Source organism: Dendropsophus ebraccatus, chromosome 2 (assembly GCF_027789765.1).
Source record: "Dendropsophus ebraccatus isolate aDenEbr1 chromosome 2, aDenEbr1.pat, whole genome shotgun sequence".
In the NCBI taxonomy this organism is placed as follows: Eukaryota; Metazoa; Chordata; class Amphibia; order Anura; family Hylidae; genus Dendropsophus; species Dendropsophus ebraccatus.
In genome coordinates this window covers 130029789-130053770 of record NC_091455.1, presented here as the reverse complement: position 1 = coordinate 130053770, position 23982 = coordinate 130029789, and the positions used below count along the sequence as shown (strand labels likewise).

The 23982-nt window shown below is 45.5% G+C and overlaps 1 protein-coding gene across 1 annotated transcript; it reads left to right on the top strand.

The window, feature by feature from the left end:
- The first annotated feature begins 86 nt into the window (after positions 1 to 86).
- On the top strand, positions 87 to 18406 carry ASTE1 (asteroid homolog 1). Its single transcript, XM_069960287.1, has 5 exons — positions 87 to 237; positions 2699 to 4026; positions 7155 to 7365; positions 14163 to 14346; positions 17282 to 18406. The coding sequence occupies exons 2-5, from the start codon at positions 2722 to 2724 to the stop codon at positions 17577 to 17579; spliced, it is 1998 nt and encodes a 665-aa protein (XP_069816388.1). The 5' UTR covers positions 87 to 237; positions 2699 to 2721; the 3' UTR covers positions 17580 to 18406.
- The last annotated feature ends 5576 nt before the right edge of the window (positions 18407 to 23982 follow it).

Sequence of the window (23982 nt, the reverse complement as noted above, 5' to 3'; positions counted from 1 at the left end):
GTCACGAAAACCTTTGGTGATGACGTCATCACGCTGCGCGGCGGTGTGTGTGTCCCGAGACAGCAGCGGAAGTCCTGATGTGAATAGACAGATAAGGTGCATTGTAGTGACGCTGGAGGATCACGTGACGCTTCCACCGCGTTCTGTGTTGTGACAGATCGCACGGGCCTGTGTATAATGTCCTATCCTTCTTGTCGGGATCTGCCGGTAGATTGACAGCTCCTCTATGCAGTCCTGGTAAGTGGTAGCACCCTAGAGGACATAAACGCACTCAGACTAGGTGTGAATATGGTGCTTTGCCTGAGAGTTTCTGTAAGGGCACACTGGTGCTTGTTCACCAAGAAATACCATTACTCCTCAGACAGACGATGATTGTGGTATGCTGTAATGTGTAGGGGGATACTACAGGCTCAGACACCATGAGAATTGTATGCAAGAAGAGAAATGTTCTGTTTATTTCAGCAAGTTTCTTACCTTCATCCTCAGCACTGTTTCAGTGATATTAGGACTTTAATCCATATGCTAATACTTTTGGTGCAGTGGGGGTGGGGCTTCTGTCCTTAGTGCACCAATGTGGCCTGTCCATATTCACGGTGCACTGGGGGCGGTAAAACACTCCTAACATGGCGGAAACAGCGCTGAGGATCAGGTAAGAAACTTATCTTCATCCTCAGCTCCCCGTGCACATTAGGGGGATTCTTCTAACCGGCTTATAGTTTTCCTTTAGCAACAGAAAAAAATCAAGATTTTTTTTTGGCCATGTCGCCCAGCTCTAGGCCTCATTCGCACGTCCAAGGACGATTGCAGACAAAGTCCTAGGGTGGAGCATAATTGCGGCACAGAGGCTTTTGACAGGTCAATCATCCCTGCAGAGCATGCTGACAGAGAGCCGTGACTAGTTCCGGCATCTCACCCTGCAGCATGCGCCAGAATAAAAAAATATTTATGTATAGAACCTATCACCCCTCCCCCTTCCCTGTATCCATCCCCTCCGTGGTTGAACTTGATGGACATGTGTCTTTTTTCAACCGTATTAACTATGTAACTATTGTCCCTACGAGGACAGCACACCAAGTACGGTAAGAGAACGCTTTAGCAGCTTTATTAAGAGCTCTATTACATGTGTTATAGCTGTGTTTGGTGATTATGATCCCTTTAAAGGTGGAGTCTGGCCTGGGGGGGAGGGGGTAACAAAGAGTGTATAAGTGACTGTACCATCAGGCCCAGGCTGAAGCACTGTAGGCGGGCCGACCCACCCCCAGTGGGAAGAAACCCCAGCCCCTCTATGACGTGACTCCATTAGAATCAATGGAACCCTATCATAGAGGGGCTAGGGTTTCCTCCCACTAAGGGTGGGTCGGCCCGCCTACAGTGCTTCTGCCTGGGCCTGGTGGTACAGTCACTTTAACTCACTTCTACCCATGCTTCTTCAGTTCCAAATCGCCGCTCCTGGATCCCCACCGAGCTTCGTCATCTCCGACACTGCACATGTCACAACCTAGCTGATTGACAGCCCACTTAGCCAGTCAGTGACTGGGGGAGGACGCTTCTCCAGTCACTGGTTGGCTGAGCGGGCTGTCCATCAGGCAAGGTAAGTTAGGACTCCTTAATAATCTCCCCTTTCCGCTGTGTCAGCTGCCGTTTTTTGAAAATGGCCGGAATTCTCCTTAAATAAAAAAAATTACAGAAAAGTGAAAACTAGGTTTACACATAGCACTTTGGTTAGTATTTGTAACCAATATGATGAGTGGGACCAACACAGAGAAAACTAATCAGACACAGAAAACTAAAATTAAAGTTTGCACCTTTTTCTGTGTTTTGGAACCCGTCCTGGTTTCCAGGGGTATGCAAAACTACAATTCCCATCATGCCTGGACGGCCAAAGCTTTACCTTTGGCTGTCCAGGCATAGTGGGAATCATAGTTGTGTAACAGCTGGAGGCCTGAGTTTGACACCTGTGTATTATGCTACTTTTACACGGAACGATAATTCGCCCGATCGTACGATTAACGATGTCGGAGTAACGTTTTTTTTTTCATAACGATCAGCGTTTAGATGGTACGATATATCGTACGGAAATTTTTTTGGCGATTGCTTAAAGCCTATCTCACACATTGGTTAAATCGGCGAACGACTGTTCACATGGAACGATCTGCAAATTTTTTGCGAACGATCAACGACGATTTGAGAACTTGTTGAAAGATCAAAATGAACGATTTCTCGCTTGTCGTTTGATTGTTCGATGCGCACGACTATCGTTCGAATTCGATCGAACTGGGCTGACCTTTGGCGTAGCTGGCAGCATCACAGTCCACTGTACAGATTAGAGATGAGCAAATCTACAGTAGTAACGAAGCAAAGCATTCTGCTCCTATCTGTATTCTGCTCATCAGGCTGCGGGGCTTTAAAGTCTGCTCTGCGCTATGCCGGTCCTCCCCAGGTGCTGGGAAAAGATGGATCCAGTCCTGGGAGAAGTTTCCCAGGACTGGATCCAGCTTTTTTTCAGTTCCTGGGGAGGAGTGGCACAGAGCAGACTTCAAAGCCCGCAGCCTGATGAGGAAAATGCAGATAGGAATTAAGTGATTCGCTCATCTCTAGTACCGATCATATACTTTAGCCATAGTTAATGACATTATTTAAATATAATACAATCTTCTTGAACGTAACATATTTAATTTTTTTTTCTTTTTTTTGGCAGACCCCTTTGACTGCGTCCTCAACATGGGAATTCAAGGCTTTATGACTTTTGTTTGTTCCCATAGAAATTTCTTCCATGAACTGAAGCTAAAGAACACTAAATTGATTATAGACGGTAACAATCTATACCACAAATTATACTTTGATTCTGGCCTGGACCTTGTACATGGAGGGGACTATGACAGATTCACAGATGTCCTTAATAAATTTTTTGAAAGTTTGTCTGTGTGCAACATCCAAGCCTATGTTGTGTTTGATGGCGGCTGTGACATATCTGATAAGAAGTTGGAGACCCAAAAGCAGCGATTTATAGAAAAGATTACCATGGCGCACAGCCTTTCTCAAGGTAGAAGTGGCAGCGTGCTTCCTCTGCTGAGCAGAGAGGTGTGCATCCAGGTCTTGAGAAGCCTCCATGTGCCCTTTGTTCAGTGTTTCTCAGAAGCTGATAGAGAAATAGTAGCCTTGGCCAATCTATGGAATTGCCCTGTACTTTCCTTTGACAGTGACTTTTGCATCTTTGATTTAAAGGCTGGATACTGTCCCCTAAAATCCTTCCAATGGAAAAACATTTCCTCTATGAAGGAAACTCAGGAGTGCTACATACCAGCACAATGTTTCTCTGCTCAGAGATTGTGCCATGTATACAATAACATGAATATGGTTTTGTTGCCTCTCTTTGCTGTTCTTACGGGAAATGACTATATCAGCTTGCCAGCTCTAGAAACCTTCTTTAGTAAGGTCCATTTGCCAGTAGGCAATAATAACCATGGTGGACGAAGACACACACGAATACATGGCCTACTGAACTGGTTATCTAGATTTGCAGATGTAGAAGAAGCCATGGAGAATGTGCTGAACTATCTTAGGCTAAAGGATCGTGACTCGGTCAGGCAGCTCTTGTATTCTGCCATGGAAGAATATAGCCTTTATGAGTCTGTGAATCTTGAGCAGTATTTTCTAAATGGGTTATATATATCTCCAACCGCAGTGAAGCTCAACTTGCCTGAGTGGGTGCAGTTTGCTTTGGCAAGAGGTGAACTGTCTCCATTGCTTAGCGATGCTTTGGTGATGAGAAGAGTATTTCTCCACGCTCAGGTTGAGGACATTAAAAAACCATCTGCTCATTTAGTTACAAAGTCTGTTCGAAAACTGATCTATGCCCTACTCCTAAATGCGTGCCATGATTCCCAGCATGAGGCTCAAAGAAGTAAGGAACTGCGCGTTAATGAATTTGACAGACTGGAGGCTAAGCTAAGAAGGTCCACTATTGCAATAGATTATCCCTATGATGACATCAGTGAAGACCTCTCGCTTTCTAATCTCCCACAGGTAAGAGAGTGAGGGCCATATTCCACAGTAACGATAATCGTCCGGATCGGCCCCATTTGGCCCGATTTTTGTTCGGTGAAATAGAGAGAACAATCAGCCAATGATCGTGTCATCGGCTGATCGTTCATTTAGGGCCAGACCTAAAATCATCATTCCCCCACCGCGCATCGCTAGGGTTGAATAGCGGTGCGCGGTGGGCGACTGACGATTTCACAAGCAGCAGCATCATAAATTCCCTACAGGTCTTCTTCTCCGCGCTGTCTTCCTCCCCGGGTCCCGCGGGCTCTATCTTCAGAACGGCCGGTCAGCTGACGGAGTGCTCAGCCAATCACAGGCCGGGACCGCCGCGGCCTGTGATTGGCTGAGTGTGGCCACTGCAGACACAGGAGTTCTCAGCTTAGTTTTAACCCCAGTGATGAAAATGAAAGACATTAGGATTGTTTTATAATATAGATAGAAAAATTATGACAAATGTCACCAAAAAATCTTAATTTGTTTAACATAAAAATGTTATTTAAAAAGTAAGTTTCTAAGGGTACAAACACACACGGCTTATACGCTGCGTATTTACTGCTGCGATACGCAGCAGATACGCAGCAGATTAGATCTAAATAACTGAACACAGTATCAAATCTGCTGCGTATCTGCTCCGTATCTGCTGCGTATCTGCTGTGTGTGTTTGTACCCTAAAGACACATTCCCTTTAAGTGGAGTACCCCTTTAACACAGTCAACCTCTGTTATAAGTTTGTGCCATGGTCCTTGATCTATGCATTGCAAACTCTAGGAAGTGAGCAGCGGGACAGTGCTGTAAGTGGCTATCAGTTCTGCTGTAACATTATAGATAACCTAGTTATACCATAATCATATTAACATAATGAATATAAGACTCAGCCCTGGCTCAGGCTGTGTTCACACATGACATTTTTTAGCATTACTGATGCCTTTTTTGCCACAACTTCCACAATCATTAAAGTAGTGCAACTTTTTGCTGTGATTACGTCAAAGTTGTAGCAGAAAACCACCATTTGAGGGTACAAACACACACACCGTATACGCAGCTTATTTACTGCTGCGATACACAGCAGATACGCAGCAGATTAGATCTAAATAACTGAACACAGCATCAAATCTGAACCACCAAGTCTTCTGCAGATCTGTTGCATATACGGTGTGTGTGTTTGTACCCTTACTGTGACTGCACAATTCGCTGCAAAATAGCATCAAAATTGTGGCGAGTAGCATTGTTAATGCTTAACGCTAGGATTGGCCCTGGTTCCTGGGGACCTTCTGCTGTTGTAGGAAGCTGGATAAGATTCAGCTTCCCCTTCTCTCGACACTGTTTTTACAGATAAGCACAGGCAAGGAGGGAGAGGACTGTGCAGCTAAGTTCACTGCACAGTTCTTGTAGCGTTTTGCCTGATTATTAGGGTAGCTTCCCACACACCGCATCGCAGCGGATTTTCTGCTTCGCATCCGCAGCAAATCCACAGCTGATTTGATCTATAACTGAACACAGCATAAAATCTGCTGCAGATCCGGTGTGTGAATGCACAAGGAAGCAGTGAGGCTATGCTGTGGGCCACCCTGACTGTGGACTATAAGATGCAGGCTTTTTTTTTTAGCAAGTGCGTCTTATAGTACAAAAAATACAGTCGCCAATCCCTTGTTGTCTATTTCATAGAAACCTTTATTATTTATAGGTGTTCGGCATGTTACAGTACAGTTATCAGAGCACTGTCTGCTAACAAGCTCTGTACTTGTGTCTGTCACATGCCCAGGACAGGATTATGTTGAATTACAATAAGCAAAGACCTTAAAGCGAATGTACCATCAGGTACATCGCTTTAAAGCGACTCCACCCCACCCTCTTCATCATTAGGAATGCTCCAGGCAGATTGCCTCCTATTCCCCATCTGTTTAGCCCGGCACATGGGCTGGATCGTTAAGGACCTGTGCAATGTTCAGCATGGAGAAAATGTTTCAGTGGCATTCCTAATGATGAAGAGGGTGGGGAGGAAGGATGGAGGGGTGATGCAAAGTTAGGGCACAAATACTCCCGTTTGGCACAGGCTTCAAGTTTAAAAGTATTTTTTTAGCACAATAACTGCATCACCTGCCGAACGAACCCCAGGACAGATCTTGGATTAAAAGCAGCTATCCGAAGGTACAAGCGGTTTGGGGGAGTCAGATTGTGGGTACAGAGTCGCTTTAAGGTTTTTACATGAATGGACTGGTGCCAGTACTGGGATGCCGATGCTGCAGTCCTTTTTTTGTACCACGGACTGGCGCCAGCCTATTCATGAAAAAACCTTTAGGGTATAAACCCACACACCGTATATGCAGCGTTTTTACTGCTGCGATACGCAGCAAACTCGCAGCAGATTAGATCTAAATTACAGAACACAGCATCAAATCTGTACAAATCTGCTGCGTATTTGTTGCGTATCTGCTGCGTATACGGAGTGTGGGTTTATACCCTTAGGGTGCCTTCACACCTACCGACTCGCAGCGTTAATAACGCTGCAAGTCGGCTAGGTCCTGGCAGATCACTGTCAGTACATACACGCAGCGGTCTGAACGACCGCTGCGTGTATGTAAATCTGCTGGCTGCTTCACCCCTTCTGATGCCGGCCGCCTCTCGCTCCACTCTGTATACATACCTCCTTGCTCCACGGGGTCCTGGCGTCCTGCTCTCGCGCCCGGCCAATCAGTGTTTTGCCCTGCCGCAGCCACTGATTGGCCGGGCGGGAGAGCGGCATCAGAAGGGGTTAAGCAGCTGGCAGATTTACATACACGCAGCGGTCGTTCAGACCGCTGCGTGTATGTACTGACAGTGATCTGCCAGGACCTAGCCGACTTGCAGCGTTATTAACGCTGCGAGTCGGTAGCTGTGAAGGCACCCTTAAGCGATGTACCTGAGGAATTGATACAGAAAGTATATGTGAAAACTGCACATTTTTTTTCTTTTTGCAAAAACTATATTATATTTATTTTGCTGAAAATGGAATAGCCCTTTAAATGGGGTTAGAAATAACACTATGAAAGATGTGATCATATAACAGTGAACCAGTAATAGCCATATCTTTGTATAAACTGAATACACCCCAATTTGACCTTCTCTTTTAGCTCCCATTGGAAAGCCGATTGAAGCTATTCTCGCAGGGTCTTGATCTGAAAATAAATGGGCTGGAACTGGTCCCATCCTCCTATAAACTTATACTGGCTGCAGTTTGTTACTGGATCAAACATGCAGATCCCAAAGTAAAACTGCATCATGTAAAAGCTCTCATTATGGGATTTGTTTGTGGAGAAGCATCCAACATTCATAATAAACCAGGTAAAGTTTTATGTAGAAAAATGTTTCTTAGACAAACATTATTCCAGTCTGTTAAGGAGTGTGTCCAGGGCAGAACAACTGATCAATAGAGATGACCCCATCCCTGTATCCTGATTCAGGGGCTGTCTAGGATTAGGAAAACATGGATGCTTTCCTGCACAAACATTGCCCAACTCATCCATAAATTGTGTGATGTATTACAGCTCAGCTGTAACACCAGACACAGCCCACAGACAGCTGTAGTGCTGATTTGGAAAGGAAGCAGGTGGTACTTTTCTCTTTAAAATCAGCTGGTGTCAGAAAGGTTTACAGATTTGTAAATAACTTCTATTTAAAAAAAAAGTCTTATCAGCTGCTGTATGTCCTGCAGGAAGTGGCTTCTTTTTTCAGTGCAAAACAGTGCTCTCTGCTGCCACCTGTGTGACAAACTGTTGGAAGCAGTTGAGGTTTTTTATAGGGATTTGTTACTGCTCAGGACAGTTCCTGACATAGACAGAGGTGGCAGCAGAGAGTGCGGTGTCAGACTAGAAGTAATTTACCAATCTGTATAACTTTCTGACACCAGTTCATTTAACCCCTTAACGACATCGGGCGTACCCATACGCCCCCGTTGCCTGGGCTTTAACGCAAACGGGCGTATGGGTACGCCCGATGTTTCCCCGATCGCTGCGTGTTCACACACAGCGGTCGGGGAAGATGGCCTGCTATAAATCATAGCAGGCCATCTTAGCTTCACGGCACGGGGGGTGGTTAACACCCCCCGTGCTTACGATCGCCGCTATAGGCTGATCAATTCAGATCAGCCAATAGCGGCGATCGGAACCTTTCCGGGTCATCGGCGACCCGATGACCCGGAAAAAAATGGCGGTCGGTGCTGTCCGAGGACGGCACCGACCGCCATTACTGTAAAAAGTAATGGTGATCGCCGTGCCACCGGCCCGATCGCCGTGAACGGCCGGCCGGCCGTTCACGGCGATCGGGCCGGTGGCACGGCGATCAGAGTCCCACAATATAGTAAATACCTGCCCTGGACCCCTCAGCTAGGTAGCCGAGGGGTCCAGAGCAGGTATTTGTACATTACTCACCTGTCCCGGGCTCCTGATCGGCGTCTTCCGGGTTCGCGGCGTCCTCCGTCATTCCGTTCGGTCTTCGGGTCTTTCCGGCGGTCCCCGTCGTCTTCTTTCGGCTATTTTCGGCTCCAGCCTCGTCATTTTCCGGATTTTGCGCTCTGCTGCCCTCTAGCGGCTGATATGTGTAATACACTTATCAGCAGCTACAGGGATATTCAGAATGTAGAAAAAGGTTGTTTTTTTTTTCCAAATTTTTTTTTTTCTATTTTCCGCACCCTATCGCCGCTGAGTGTTGATCAGCATCGCACGAAAGTGCGCTGCTAATCAGCAACTCCTCCTTTTTGGCGTAGGGTGTTTTTTTTCTATATCCTACTGCCACGGTCTGCTTATAAGTGCCGCACATAAGTGCGGCATTTATCAGCAACTCCTTTGTTGGCGTAGGTTTTTTTTTTATACTTACTGTAAAAAAACACGTAAAAAACACTACATTACACCACACTACATTGAATAAAGTTTGACACTACACCACTACATACCCCATATACTAGTCCCCATATAAAGATGGCCCCCAGGGTGTTTTCGGCGTCAGAGGGATACGTTATTATTACCTCCGACACCGAAACAGCCAGTGAGGATGAATGGGGGGGATCCTTCTTTCCTCCATTCATCCTCATCATCCAGTGACGTGTCTGGGGGTAGCGTAGTGTGCGCTGCCCCCCAGACACGTCTTTTCTGCCAGTACCGTCCCAATAAGAGATCACGGTATGGCGTGAAATTCTACAAACTCTGTGACAGTACCTCAGGGTACACTTACAGATTTCGTGTACGTGCAAACTGCGGAATGGCGAAGGATAACCCTTTGTGCATTCCGCAGCTGGCACCCACCGGCGGACTGATGCGGGCGCATGTCTCTACCCGTGTCATAGACTCCATTCTATGCACGGGCGGAATCCGTCGTCCATCCAAAGAATGAACACGTTGGACGGAGAGCGGAATCCGCCCGTGCATAGAATGGAGTCTATGACACGTGTGGAGACGTGCGCCTGCATCAGTCCGCCGGCGGGTGCCAGCTGTGGAATGCACGAAGGGTTATCTGTCGCGATTCCGCAGTGTGCATGTACCCTTAGAGTGTATGTAGGAAGGGACACCCGAATCCAGCCCCCAGATGCCCACTCCCCCCCCCCCCCCCCATCCTCGGAGTTAGTGGGGAGATCGTCCGGGAACTGATCTTCCCACTGCTGGATAAAGGTTACCACCTGTACGGGATAACTTTTATACCAGCACCCCCTCTTCCAGTCCCTCGCTGCCCTGTAGCTTGCGGCACGATCCGAACATATCAGAAGCAGTAATAGCGCCCTAATATTTAGCAGCCATGGAGCGGACCCAGCGCTTCTGGATATGTGGGACCCCGTATCGCACCAGGACAACATTTTCCAGGTGACGTCCCCCACACTGGAGAACAGGAGACCCCAGAAGAAGTGCAGAGTGTGGGGTAACAGGGGATCAGGAAGGACACCATTTTCCAGTGTGACACCTGTCCTGATCCCCCCGGCCTCTGCATACTGGATCGCTCCAAGGCGCACCACACGTCACTGGGGTTCTACATTATCTAAATTCTGTCCCTTATTCCTATTTCAGGGGTCACGTTGGTCCGGGGATTATTCTGATCGCCATTATGGAGTCGGGAAGGAATTTTTCCCTGTGATGAGGCTACTGTCGTCTGCCTCACGAGGGGTTTTTGCCTTCCTCTGGATCAACACAGGTTGAGTTTGATGGACACCTGTCATTTCCAACCTTATAAACTAATAATTGGCCTAATACCCCCAAATAAATTAGAATTGTCCCTTTTCCCCAGCTAAGTAGGTATGGCCACCATTCCCATTAGAGGATGCCATGATGCAATTACAAAGCCTCTGTGCGGCCAGGACAGTAGAAACCCCCCCCAAGTGACCCCATTCTGGAAACTACACCCCATAAGGAATCTAAGAAGGGGGGCAGCGGGGATATGGCCCCCTGGTGACGGCCACATTTGGGACGTGAAAATGAAAAAAATTGTATTTTTTATTTTCTCGGCACATGTTCTACGTAAGTGCCCGTCACCAGTGGGGTCCATATGCTCACTGCACCCCTTGTTAGATTCCTTATGGGGTGTAGTTTCCAGAATGGGGTCACTTGTTGGGGGTTTCTACTGTCCTGGCAGCACAGGAGCTTTGTAATTGCGACATGGCCTCCATCCTCCATTCCAGCCTCTAAATGGCGCTCTGTCCCTTTGGTGACTTGCCCTGTGCCCATATGGCACATTATGCCCACATGTGGGGTATTTTCGTACTCAGGGGACACTACCCTACACGTTTTGTGTTCATTTTCTTTTTTAACCCCTTGTGGAAATGGAAAAAAATCAAGGCTAGACCAACATTTAGTGTAATTTTTGTTAAATTTTTACTCTAAATTATTAATCTTGTCATGTTTTTTCATTTTCACAAGGGGTTAAAAGATAAAAAAAAACATTTAATGTGTAGAGCAATTTCCCCTGAGTACGGAAATACCCCACATGTGGACATAAAGCGCCATGCGGGTGCAGGGTAAGCCTCCGAAGGGAAGAAGCGCCATTTGGTTTTTGAAGGCTGGATTTGGATGGAATGGATTTCGAGGGGCCATGTTGCATTCAAAAGGCCCCTGTGTTGCCAAGACAGTTGAAACCCCCCACAAGTGACCCCATTATGGAAACTGAACCCCTCAAGGAATGTAACAAGGGGTGTAGTGAGCATATGGACCCCACTGGTGACGGACACAAATGTGGAACAATGTGGCGTGAAAATGAAATATTACATTTTTTACACTATAATGTTGGTTTAGCCTTGAATATATCATTTTCACAAGGGGTTAAAAGAGGAGAAGAAAAACAATGTGTAGCGCAATTTCCCCCGAGTCCGTAAATACCCCACATGTGGACATAAAGCGCCATTCGGGTGCAGGGTAAGCCTCCGAAGGGAAGGAGCACCATTTCGTTTTTGAAGGCTGGATTTGGATGGAATGGATTTTGAGGGGCCATGTTGCATTCAAAAGGCCTCTGTGTTGCCAAGACAGTTGAAACCCCCCACAAGTGACCCCATTATGGAAACTACACCCCTCAAGGAATGTAACAAGGGGTGTAGTGAGCATATGGACCCCACTGGTGACGGGCACAAATGTGGAACAATGTGGCGTGAAAATGAAATATTAAATTTTTTACACTATAATGTTGGTTTAGCCTTGAATTTATCATTTTCACAAGGGGTTAAAAGAGAAAAAAACACACAATATGTGTAGAGCAATTTCCCCCGAGTCCGTAAATACCCCACATGTGGACATAAAGCGCCATGTGGGCGCAGGGCAAGCCTCCGAAGGGAAGGAGCGCCATTTGGATTTTGGAGGTTGGATTTGGCTAGAATGGATGATGAACGCCATGTCGCATTTACAGAGCCCTCGTGCTGCCAAAACACTGGAAACCCCCCACAAGTGACTCCATTCTGGAAACTGCACCCCTCAAGGAATCTAACAGGGGGGGGAAAGAGGATATGGACCCCTTGATGACGGGCACATTTGTGCCATGAAAGTGAAAAAATGAAATTTTTCCCTTTCACGTCACATTGTTCCACATTTGTGCCCGTCACCAGTGGGGTCCATATGCTCACTGCACCCCTTGTTAGATTCCTTGAGGGGTGTAGTTTCCAGAATGGGGTCACTTGTGGGGGGTTTCCACTGTCCTGGTAGCATAGGGCCTCTGTAAATGCGACATGGCCCTTGAAATCCTTTCCAGTGAAATTCAGCTTCCAAAAGCCAATTGGCACTCCTTCCCTTTGGAGGCTCGTCCTGCGCCCCCTTGGCACTTTATCGCCACATGTGGGGTATTTCTGTACTCGGGAGAAACTGCGCTACACATTTTTTGTCTTTTTTTGCCTCTTATCCCTTTAAGAAAATGAAAAATTGAAGGCTAGAACAACGTTTTAGTGTAAAAAATAAATTTTTCTTTTTTCACGCCATATTGTTCGGAAAATCTGTGAAGCACCTGTGGGGTCCAGATGCTCACCGCACCCCTTGTTACATTCCTTGAGGGGTGTAGTTTTCTAAATGGTGTCCCTTTAGGGGTGTTTTTTAGGTTTTGACACCCCAGAGCCTCTGCCAACCTGAAGTGGTACAGTCAAAAATGACCAAATATAACGGAGGCGTTGAAATTCACTAGGCGCTCCTTTGTATCTGAGGCTTGTGGTTGCGTCAAATAGCGCAATAGGGTCACATATGGGGTATTTCTATAAACTGCAGAAACGGGGCAATAATTATTGGGGTGCATTTCTCTGGTAATAGGTTTATAATTATGAAAAATATTGGATTACAATAAAATCTCTGCACAGAAAATTAAAATTTTCAAATTCCTTACACACTTAGCTTTTATTTCTGTGACTCCCCTATTTCTGTGACTCCCCTAAAGGGTTAAAACACTTTCTGGATCTGCTTTTGCAGAGTTTGGGGGGTGCAGTTTCTGAAATGGGGTGCTTTGTGGGGCTTTCTAACATACAGGCCCCTCAAATACACTTTAAACCTGAACAGGTCCCTAAAAATATCTGATTTTGAAATTTTACTGAAAATTTGGAAATTTGCTGCTAATGTTTTAAGCTCCCTATTGTGTAAAAAAAAATGAAAAATAGTTTAATAAATGCCGCCAACATAAAGTAGACATGTTGCTAATGCTATTTAATATATAATTTATGTGGTATAACCACTTTCTGTATACGCAAAAAAGTTTCAAAGTTGGAAAAATGCATTTTTTCACATTTTTTCACATTATTTGGGTTTTTTTCATAAAGATTTGTTATGAGTATCGACTCCAATTTACCAGAAATGTAAAGTACAATATGTCACGAGAAAACAATCTCAGAATCAGCCGGATAGGTAAAAGCATCCCGAAGGTATTAATGACTAAAGTGACACTGGTCATATTCATAAAATTTGTCTCTGTCATTAAGGCCATTTCAGGCTCTGTCCTTAAGGGGTTAAAAACATGTTGATTTTTAAAACATGTATACCGCTTTATCATCTACATAGGGATAGATATCACAGGTGACATTTTATTACAAAAAAATAAAATAAAAAATCCCATGTCTATGACAAGTTTGTGTAATAAAACTTATGTCACTTATCAAAAGTTTAGAAAAAGCCATGAGAAGCACAGTAGAAGTATTGTAGCCTAAAGGCCCTACTACACGAAGTGATTATTGGCTGTATTCGGGCGACAGCAGCTGATAGTTGTCTTATGTAATAGAAGACAACGATCAGTCAACATGTTTAAAGACTAACGATCACGCTTGCAGCTATCTGCTGCCATCACTCCGTGTAATAGTGGCGGTCTCCTGCCACCGCTCCTATCTTCCATGGGCTGCCCGGATAATGTAGCAATCCCCAGAGCAGACCGTATCTTACCCGCTCACTGTTGGCGTGTGTAATAGCGCCGGCAGCAAGCGCTGACCTGACAGGTCGGCGCTCGTTTACTCCTCTGAATTGCCCCGTGTAATAGGGGCTTTAAACCATTGAGCCAGTCTCCTGCAGCGACAGAACATCTGATTGTCAGACTCCTGCTGATGATATTGATGGCCTGGCTCTGAGGATAGGCCATCAATTTGTAAAGCCAGGATAACCCTTTTAATTATTATTTACAGTGTGTTAATATTTGTTCAACTTGTGTTTTGTCAGAGGAACATGAAGGAGCCAAAACAGTGTGGGAGCAGATCAGGACAATGCGGATGGAAAGTGCCCAGCACAAAAGACTGATTCTGGAAGATGCACATATACTGTGCCAATGGCAGTGCTGTTTACAGATTTTCATATACTTCAATCAGCTTCTCTCCTTGCCACTTCCAGAGCCTGATATTACCAGGTCAGAAAGAAAAAAAAAAAAAGCTCAATTTGTGGTGCACCTAGACTTCAGTTTAGTGATGATCAAGCAATTTGCTTCATAGGAAAAATTCAGATATCGTTCACATGTATGTTTCTGCAGGTAGATGAGCGAATTTACAGTAGGAATAAAGCGAAGTGCTTCATTTATACCGGTATTCTGCGGGGCTATGAAGTCTGCTCCGCTCCGTGCTGCTCTTCCCCAGGTGCTGGGAAAAGATGGATCCTGTCCGGGGAAACTTCTGTTTCCCAGGATGGGATCCATCTTTCCAGCACCTGGGGAAGAGCAGCATGGAGCAAAGCACCAAAGCCTGCAGCCTGATGAGCTAAATACAGGTGAGAAGCGCTTCATTCCTACTGTAAATTTGCTCATCCCTATCTGCAGCCACCAACCTAGAAACAATGTTAAGGGTAGCTTCACACTTACCAACTTGCAGCGTTAATAACGATGCGAGACGGCTAGGTCCTGGCAGATCACTTTCACTACATACACACAGCGGTCTGAACGAACGCTGTGTGTATGTAATTCTGCGGCCCACTGTGTCTGTATACATTACCTGTCCTCGCTGCACGGGGTCCCGGTGTACTACTCTCCCGCCCGGCCAATCAGCGGCTGTGGCAGGGCAACAGGTAATGTATACAAAGCGGGAGCCGGGTGGCAGCTGAAGGGGTTAAGCGGCAGGCAGAATTATATACTGAACGACCGCTGTGTGTATGTAGTGAAAGTGATCTGCCAGGACCTTATTAACGCTGCGAATTGGTACGTGTGAAGCTACCCTCAGTGTTTGCCTTAGCATGTTTAGAAACACTTGTCAATGCCATGCATACATTTCTTTATCCATACTTAAAGTGTAACTGTCATTTCAGGGTCATTTTTCTGAAAACATTAAATATCAATGGTACAAGCGATTTTAAGAAACTCTGTAATAGGTTTTATGTACTAAAAGAGTTTCCTTCTGGACTGAAAAAGCAATCTCCCAGCCTCCCCCCTCACATCAAATGAAGCAGGATTTCTGTCTCCATTATGTGGCTATGGAGAGGGGAGGGGCTGTTAGGAGTGACTGAGCATGGAGCAGTCTTGCACAGCACAACACCCTGCAATCTTCTCTCAGTAAGTTCATAGATAAGCACTGACCTTTCTGACCCCAGAATCCTGCGGTTTAGGTGCCCAGAGAGTCTACAAACAGCTGACCTTCATGTCACCTCTTCCTGCTCCCTCATCTCCCTCAGCCCCTCCCCCCTTCATAGGCTTACAATGGAGAGAGCAGAGCCAGTCTTCACAGGCTTCTCTGTAATGAAGACGTGTTTGCCTGATAATGCACAGATAAGAAGTCAGGGGGGGGGGAGGCTGGGAAATTGCTTCTTGAGTACAGCAGGAGGCTTTTTTGGCTGATAAAACCTATTACAGAGTTTCTTAAAATCGCTTATACTACTGATTTCTGCAATAAAAAAAAAACATGACAGTTACGCTTTAACCCCTAGACGTAGGGTTATGTCATGGAAGTCTGTCCCCAGACGACCCTGGACGTAACCCTACGTCCTGGGTGTTTCTCCGGCTATGAAGCGCGCTCCGGAGCGTAGCGCGCTTCATAGCAGGTGGGGGCCGGCTGCAGTGAGCAGCCGGGACCTCACCGGTAATGCAAGTGCAAGTGACGGTGGGAGTTGAAACGGACCGCCTGAGGTCTCTTACCTGCCTCCGTGCGGTCCGATCGGCGATCGGCTGCAGTGAGCCTGCACAGGCAGGCTCAATGAGCAGATCGCCGATAACACTGATCAATGCTGTGCCTATGGCATAGCAATGGTCAGTGTAAAAATCAAAGTAGTGTATGTAGAAGTCCCCCAAAGGGACTTCAAATGTGTAAAAAAAAAAAAAAAAAAAAAAGTTCAAAACACTATTACACTACCCCAAAACCCCTCCCCCAATAAAAGTTGAAATCACCCCCCTTTCCCATAATATAAATAAAACATATAAAAATAAATAAACATATAATATACCGTAGCGTGCGTAATTGTCCGATCTATTAAAATATAACAAGCGTCATTGCGAACGGCGTACACGAAAAGAGGGGAAAAAGTGCGCAGATTACCGATTTTGTTACATTATATATTAAAAAAAATCAATAAAAAGTGATCAAAACGTCCGATCTTCACAAATATGGTATTAATAAAAACTAGATATCATGGCGGAAAAAATGACGCCCCATACAGCCCTGTAGGTGAAAAAAAAAAGTGTCACAATAGGCCCATTTTATTAATATTTAATTGCCTAAAAAAAGGATTTCATAAAAAATATATATATATAACATTAGAGAATCTGTGTAACCTGCATATGGTTGTGTTCGGAGTGACCTATAGAATAATTGTATCATGTCGCTGTTACCTTATAGTGCATTACGTAGACACAGGAACCCCCCAAACGTTACCATATTGCATTCTTTTTTACGATTTCACCTATTTACATCTTCATAAATAATATATTTGGAATTCCATCATACATGTTATGGTAAAATGAATGACGCCATTACACAGTACAACTATTCCTGTAAAAAACAAGCACTTACATGGCCTGTAGATAGAAAACTGAGAGTGCTAGAGCTCTTAGAAAGGGGGAGGGAAAAACGAAAACACTGAGATCAAAATTTGCGCGGTCCGCTGGGTCATTTTGGGCCTGGTCCTCAAAGGGTTAAGTCTAAAAAAAAAGGGTGTTTTTCATGCAAAAAAAAAGTCTAAAAGTCACCCCTTTTTCCTAACATTTAGTCCATTTTGAGCCTTTGACTTAAAACAGGTTTTGAAATTTTGTTGCATTGAATGCTACTATGCAGTTGCATGTTTTTATCCCAAATATGCACAGTTAAACAAAAAGATGCCTAAAAATCTGCCTTTATACAGAATGACATTTCTGATGTTTTTCTCCACAGACTTTACAGTGGTTCTCTTGTTTATCATATGATACAAAAGCTGAAGGCTTCATCTACTTCACAAGACATATTTAAATCATGTCCATCTTTGGAGAAACTCTATCAAGACTGCATGTATGCCATCATGGCTACCGTCCCTCTAGACCACTTCCAAAGTAAGAATAAACTATCAGGCAAGTCTAAGAAAAAAGGAAAAGTAGGAAATAAAGATTTATACCTTAAAGGGGACAACATGCTGGAAAGTCAGCCCCATTGTGATCTCAGCAACAGGTTTGCTCAGCTGTCAGTGGAAGACTAATCAACCCTTCCCCACTGGCATGAAAAGCCTTGTGGACATCATCTTCAAACTGCCCATAAGGAGGACGCCATATCTATTTGCTTGGCAAGATTCAAGTGCTCATCAGACACACTTACAAATTACCAATAGAATTTGTATCTACTACTGGCATAAGAGGGATTTTAAGAATATTCTTGTCATGTATCAGCCCCCGTCTGTGGGATATAATTCCATAATGTGAGAACCCCTGACCATGGGAGACTGTCATATAAAAGGTGTTTGACATTCGTAACTAGTTTTTGGACTACCTCATAAAGTGGAAATATCCAAATTATTGCTAGTAGAGGCTACAGATAAACTGAGGTGTTGCGGGGTATGGGGTGCAGATATTTTATCAGATGTTCCCATCTAGTCTGACAGCAGCTATTTGAAGGGGTTATCCAGGATTAGGAAAACATAGCTGCTTTCTTCCAAAAAACAGTGCAACGCCTGACCTCAGGTTGTGTGTGGTATTACAACTTGGCTCCTTTTTCTTCAAGCGACTCCGTACCCACAATCTGACACCCCCCCCCTTCCCCCCAAAAAAACACTTGTACATTCAGATAGCTGCTTTTAATCCAAGATCTGACCTGGGGTCCGTTTGGCAGGTGATGCAGTTATTGTCTTTAAAAAATACTTTTAAACTTGCAGCCCTGTGCCCTATGGGCATGGCCAAGATTGTGTGTGCATTAGGCTGTTACAACCTCTGTCCCTCCTCATCATTAGGAATGCTTAGGCAGACTGTCTCTTATTCCTCACCTGTGTCAGCACAGCACATGGGCTGGATTGTTAAAGGGGTAGTGCGGCGGTAAACAATTATTCACAGAATAACACACATTACAAAGTTATAAAACTTTGTAATGTATGTTATGTCTGTGAATGGCCCCCTTCCCCGTGTCCCACCACCCCCACCCGTGTACCCGGAAGTGTGGTGCGCTATACATACCTGTCACGTGCCGACTCGTCTCCGATCTTCAGTCTGCGATGTCGTCTTCGGACGGCCGGGCCGAATCCCTCCGGGCTTCCTGAGTGCTGGCCGCCCTCTTCAGCGTCATCAGATGCTCAGCCGCAATTGGCTGAGCACAGTTTGGCTCAGCCAATCGCGGTTGAGAAGCTGAAGACGCGGCCGTGTCATCGTCTGCTTAGCCGCGATTGGCTGAGCACAGTTATGCTCAGCCAATCGCGGCTGAGCAGCCGATGACGCGGCAGAGGGCGGCCGGCACTCAGGACGGATGGAGGGATTCGGCCGAAGACGGCATCGCTGACTGAAGATCGGAGACAAGTCGGCATGTGACAGGTATGTATAGCGCACCACACTTCCGGGTACACGGGTGGGGGTGGTGGGACACCGGGGAAGGGGGCCATTCACAGACATAACATACATTACAAAGTTGTATAACTTTGTAATGTGTGTTATTCTGTGAATAATTGTTTACCGCCGCACTACCCCTTTAAGACACCTGTGCAATGTTCAGGCAGGAGAATGTTTCAGTGGCATTCCTAATGATAAAGAGGATGGGGAGGAGGGACAGAGAGAACAGACCCCAGGACAGATCTTGGATTAAAAGCAGTTATTTGAAGGTACAAGCGGTTTGGGGAGGGGGGCAGACTGTGGGTACAGAGTCTCTTTCAGTGAAACTGAGCTGCAGTACCACACACAAACTGGGGACAAGAGTGGTGCCGTTTCTTAACCCCTTCACGTCAGCCATCTGTATATATACGTTCCTATTGCACATGCCCCGTGCAGTAGGAATGTACATATACGTTCCTGACTTGAGGGGGCTTTGTGATGAGAACGGGATCGCTGCAGAGACAGCGATCCCGCTCTCATCTGTGTACAGCACCGGAGATAATGAGGATCACCTGCGATTCCGCAGCTGACCCCCATTAACCCCTTAGTGACCGCCGAAACGGCGGTCACTAATGGGCCGGTGCCGCCGCTGTATTTCATCTCCCCCCACCGTGAATCCACGGTGGGGGGAGATGAAATAAGTAAAAATCAGACCCCAGATCAGCCCCTAGTGCCCCAGTCACTAACCCCCCCTCCCGCGGCGGCCATCGGATCCAAGATGGCCGCCGCGATCACTGTGAACAGACTAATGTCTGTTCTAACACCTAACCTAACACCTAACACTCTAACACCTGTGGGGTCAAATTGCTCATCCTACCCGAAGATGAATTCTTTGAGGGGTGTACTTTCCAAAATGGGGTGACTTATGGGTTTTTTTCTCTCTGCTGACACTACAGGGGCTCTGCAAATGCACCTGGCGCTCGGAAACTTCTTCAGCAAAATCTGCAATGGAAAAGCTAATTGGCGCTCCTTCCCTTCTGAGCCCCGCTGTGTGCCCATGCAGTGGTTTACGCTCACATATGGGGTACTGTAGTACTCAAGAGAACCCGTGTTACAAATTTTGGGGTGCTTTTTCTCTCATGTTCCTTTTGAAAATGAGAAACTTTAATCTAAATGTATATTATTATTATTGGAAAATTTTAATTTTTCTTTCTAAAAAAATCAGTTTTGGAAACTTTCACGAAAATGTGGTAATTTGCTGATAAATTTCTAAGCCCCGTAACACCCTAAAAAAGTAAAATATGTTTATGAAATGAAGCCAGAATAAAGAGGACATATTGGTAATGTGACTTAGTAACTAATTTATGTAATACAACTTTCTTTTTTTAGAAGCAGAGAATTTCAAAGTTCATAAAATGCTAATTTTTTCAATTTTTCATGATATTTTGATATTTTTCACAAAAAAACACACAAAGTAGTGACCAAATTTTGCCACTAATATAAAGTGCCATATGTGACGAAAAAACAATCTCAGAATCGCTAGCATACGTTAAAGCATCACTGAGCTATAAGCGCATAAAGTGAGACAGGTCAGATTTTGAAAAATGAGCCTGGTCTTTTAGGTGCAAATAGGCTTGGTCTTGAAGGGGTTAAAGTGGTTGTCAGTATTAGAAAAACATTGCTGCTTTCTTCATGGTCTGTGGCCATCCTTATATCATAGCCATAATAATCTTTATGCTAATTACCTCTTGATGCATCAGCTTCAATCTCTTCTGAAAAGCTGTCTTCAAAATGTTTATATTCAGTGATTTTCTTATATTTGCACATACAGCGGCCTTCTTTACCCAGACGCCCTATGACAGCACCCCTGGAGAGGACCTCCCACCGCTTGACAGGAAACCTGAGAAGATAAAAGTTGACACACCTCTCCACACCTTCAGTTCAGGTTTCCTGTCCTGCGGATAGGAGGCCTCAGAAGAGCCCATCCTGGGTGAAGATGGCATATACTCCATACCTTCTTGGCTGCAGGTCCCCCGTCGCTAATGCAGTTAGTGGGGCTCCCTGGAGGCAGAAGTCTGTCCAAGGACAGCAGCCGGATAAGTCTGGGCCCGAGATCCCTGGAGGGTGCAGAGAGCTCCTGCAGGCCCCGGGCGGTCTCCACTTCCGGGTGGGGGTCTTCCGGGGGCTGTGGATTGGGTAGGCCGTGTCTGTCCCACCAGCCCGCTCACGGGCGCATTGCCGCCATGCTCGGGGTGCCGCGGTGCAGTGGCCGCGGCGCTTCCGGGTCACGTGAGTACGCACGCGTGGTGACGTCAGACGCCGCGTACTCGTCCGGAGTGACGTGTCAGTGCGCTGCGCTGGCGGATGACGTCAGACGCCAGGACGCCGCATCCAGCAGCTGTGGAGGAGGCGGTTCCGGGGTTTATAGGGCCAGGTGCACTCTAGCACTTCGTCCATGCTCCTAAGCGTCCAGGAGGAGGACTCACCCAGCCAGCCTACAGTTGTCTGGAGATAACAACCTGCCTTGCCGACACTATGTCTGAGAGTTCGGGCAGGAGAGAGCGGGGACGCCATGAGAGGTCATCCAGATCTTCCAGAGAAGACCGTGAAACGGTAGCTGAAATCGAGGGGCATGTTGGTGAGAGTATCCCCCCTTTTTTTTCCTATCTTGCTAATTCTGCATTGCATTGTTGCTTTATAGGCATCTGATAGATCCCATAGGAAGAGATCTTCTAAACACCATCATAAAGAGTGTAGGGAATGTGGAAATTTGCTACCAGATGACTATACTAGGTCACTTTGCCAATATTGTGTGGATAAGTTGGTGGCTCAGGAAGCCTCTTCCCTGGCTGAAAACCTAAAACAAGTGGTCAGGGATGAAGTACAGCTTTCCCTAAGAAATCTAGGGTTGGATAGACCAACTGCAGAAGCCCCACTTATTGCTCCTGTGTTTTCATTATCCTCCGAACCTATTATAGCACTAAGTGAGGATCAAGACGAAGGAGAAACACATTTGATTTCTTCTAATGAGGATCAGGAGCAACCTTCCAGTTCTAGAGCCCTCTGTCCCACAGAAGACACTGAACAGCTTATTAAAGCAATTAGATCCTCTATGAATATAGTGGAGGAGGAGGTGTCTGTGTCACCTGAGGATGCCTTATATGAAGGATTAGCCCCCAAGAAGATGCGTGCCTTCACTATACATAAGAGTATTAAAGCTTTGATTGACAATGAGTGGCAGAACCCAGACCGAAAATTTTTCATTCCCCGATATTATAAAAGAAAATATCCTTTTGATGAAGGGGAATGTAGCTCGTGGAATAAAGCCCCAGCTATTGATGCACCGGTAGCAAAAATTGCAAGAAGGAACCTATCAGTTGCCCAGCCATGGATCCTCCCAGAGGAGAATCTCCTCTCCCAGGGCCCAGTACAGCACCCGGTCTGCCCACACTTGCACTTGACTGCATGGATGCTGAGAGGTTAATCCTAAGAGGTAGGGGCCTCACAGATGATGTAATAAACACAATGCTAGCAAGTAGGAAAGAAGTAACTTCTTCTATCTATTTGAGGACATGGAGGGCCTTTTTAAAATCTTCTCAGGGAAAACAAGACCCCCTACTAGAACCTAACATCCCGTTAATTCTTAGCTTCCTGCAAGCAGGGCTGGATAAAAACTTAAAACCTAGCACCCTCAGGGTTCAGATTTCAGCCCTGAGTACATTTCTAAACCATAAGCTAGCAGATAATCTTTTAATAAAAAGATTCATCACAGGGGCAGTTAGATTAAATCCATCAGTCAGGGTTACTATTCCCCCATGGGATCTAAACCTAGTCCTAGAGGCTTTGACTAAACCACCATTTGAGCCGTTAGACTCCTTATCATTAAAAATGCTAACCCTTAAACTCACCTTTCTTTTAGCAATCACTTCTGCTAGGAGAGTTAGTGAACTACAGGCATTATCAGCCTTTCCTCCTCATACCCTCATCCTGGAGGATAGAGTAACAATGAAGACCTTACCATCCTTCCTTCCTAAAGTGGTATCTGAATTCCATAAGAACCAGAATATCATTCTCCCGTCCTTTTGTAACAACCCCAAGAATGATAGAGAAAAGAGCTTTCACAATTTAGATGTCAGAAGATGCTTGATGAGTTATTTAGAGTCTACCAAGGACTTTAGGAAATCAGAGAACCTACTAGTTCAGTTCTCGGGCAAAAACAAAGGGACATTAGCCTCTAGACCTACCATTAGCAGATGGATTAAAGATACAATTTCATTAGCCTACACTTCTCAGGGGAAAGACCCGCCTGCATACTTTTCTGCACACTCCACTAGAGCAGTAGCCACATCTTGGGCAGAGAAAGCAGATGCCTCTTTAGATCAGATTTGTAGGGCTGCAACATGGTCTTCCCCGCACACTTTTCTACGTCACTACAGACTCCAACTGAATCCTCTTTCTGACCTATCCTTTGGGCGCAAAGTTCTTTCTGCTGTCGTCCCACCCTAATATATACGTTTACTTGCTTATCCTCCAGGGGTGCTGTCATAGGGCGTCTGGGTAAAACCAGAATTACTTACGGTAATGATGTTTCCATAAGCCCATGACAGCACCCCTCCGGTATACCCACCCTACTAATCTTACTTTACCTTATTTTTTCCTTTTCTATTTTTCTTTCTATTTGTTCTATGATATCATACGATATGTTTGCTCCGCTGGAGTACTTTTATATGAACTGAAGGTGTGGAGAGGTGTGTCAACTTTTATCTTCTCAGGTTTCCTGTCAAGCAGTGGGAGGTCCTCTCCAGGGGTGCTGTCATGGGCTTATGGAAACATCATTACCTTAAGTAATTCTGGTTTTCTAGCTAACAATATGGTAAGTGTGGACTTGTCAGCAACTGTTGTGTTACTGTGGCACATGTTTTTTACAAGTTGATGCTACTGTATGTAGCTTTTCCAATAAAGTACAAATATGTATTCCAAAAGCTTTGCGTTATAAACAAAGGACATGCCTGTGGAGTAGAGATGAGCGAATCAACAGTAGGAACAAAGCAAATCTCTCGGGTGCTGGGAAAAGATGGATTTAGTCCTGGGAAA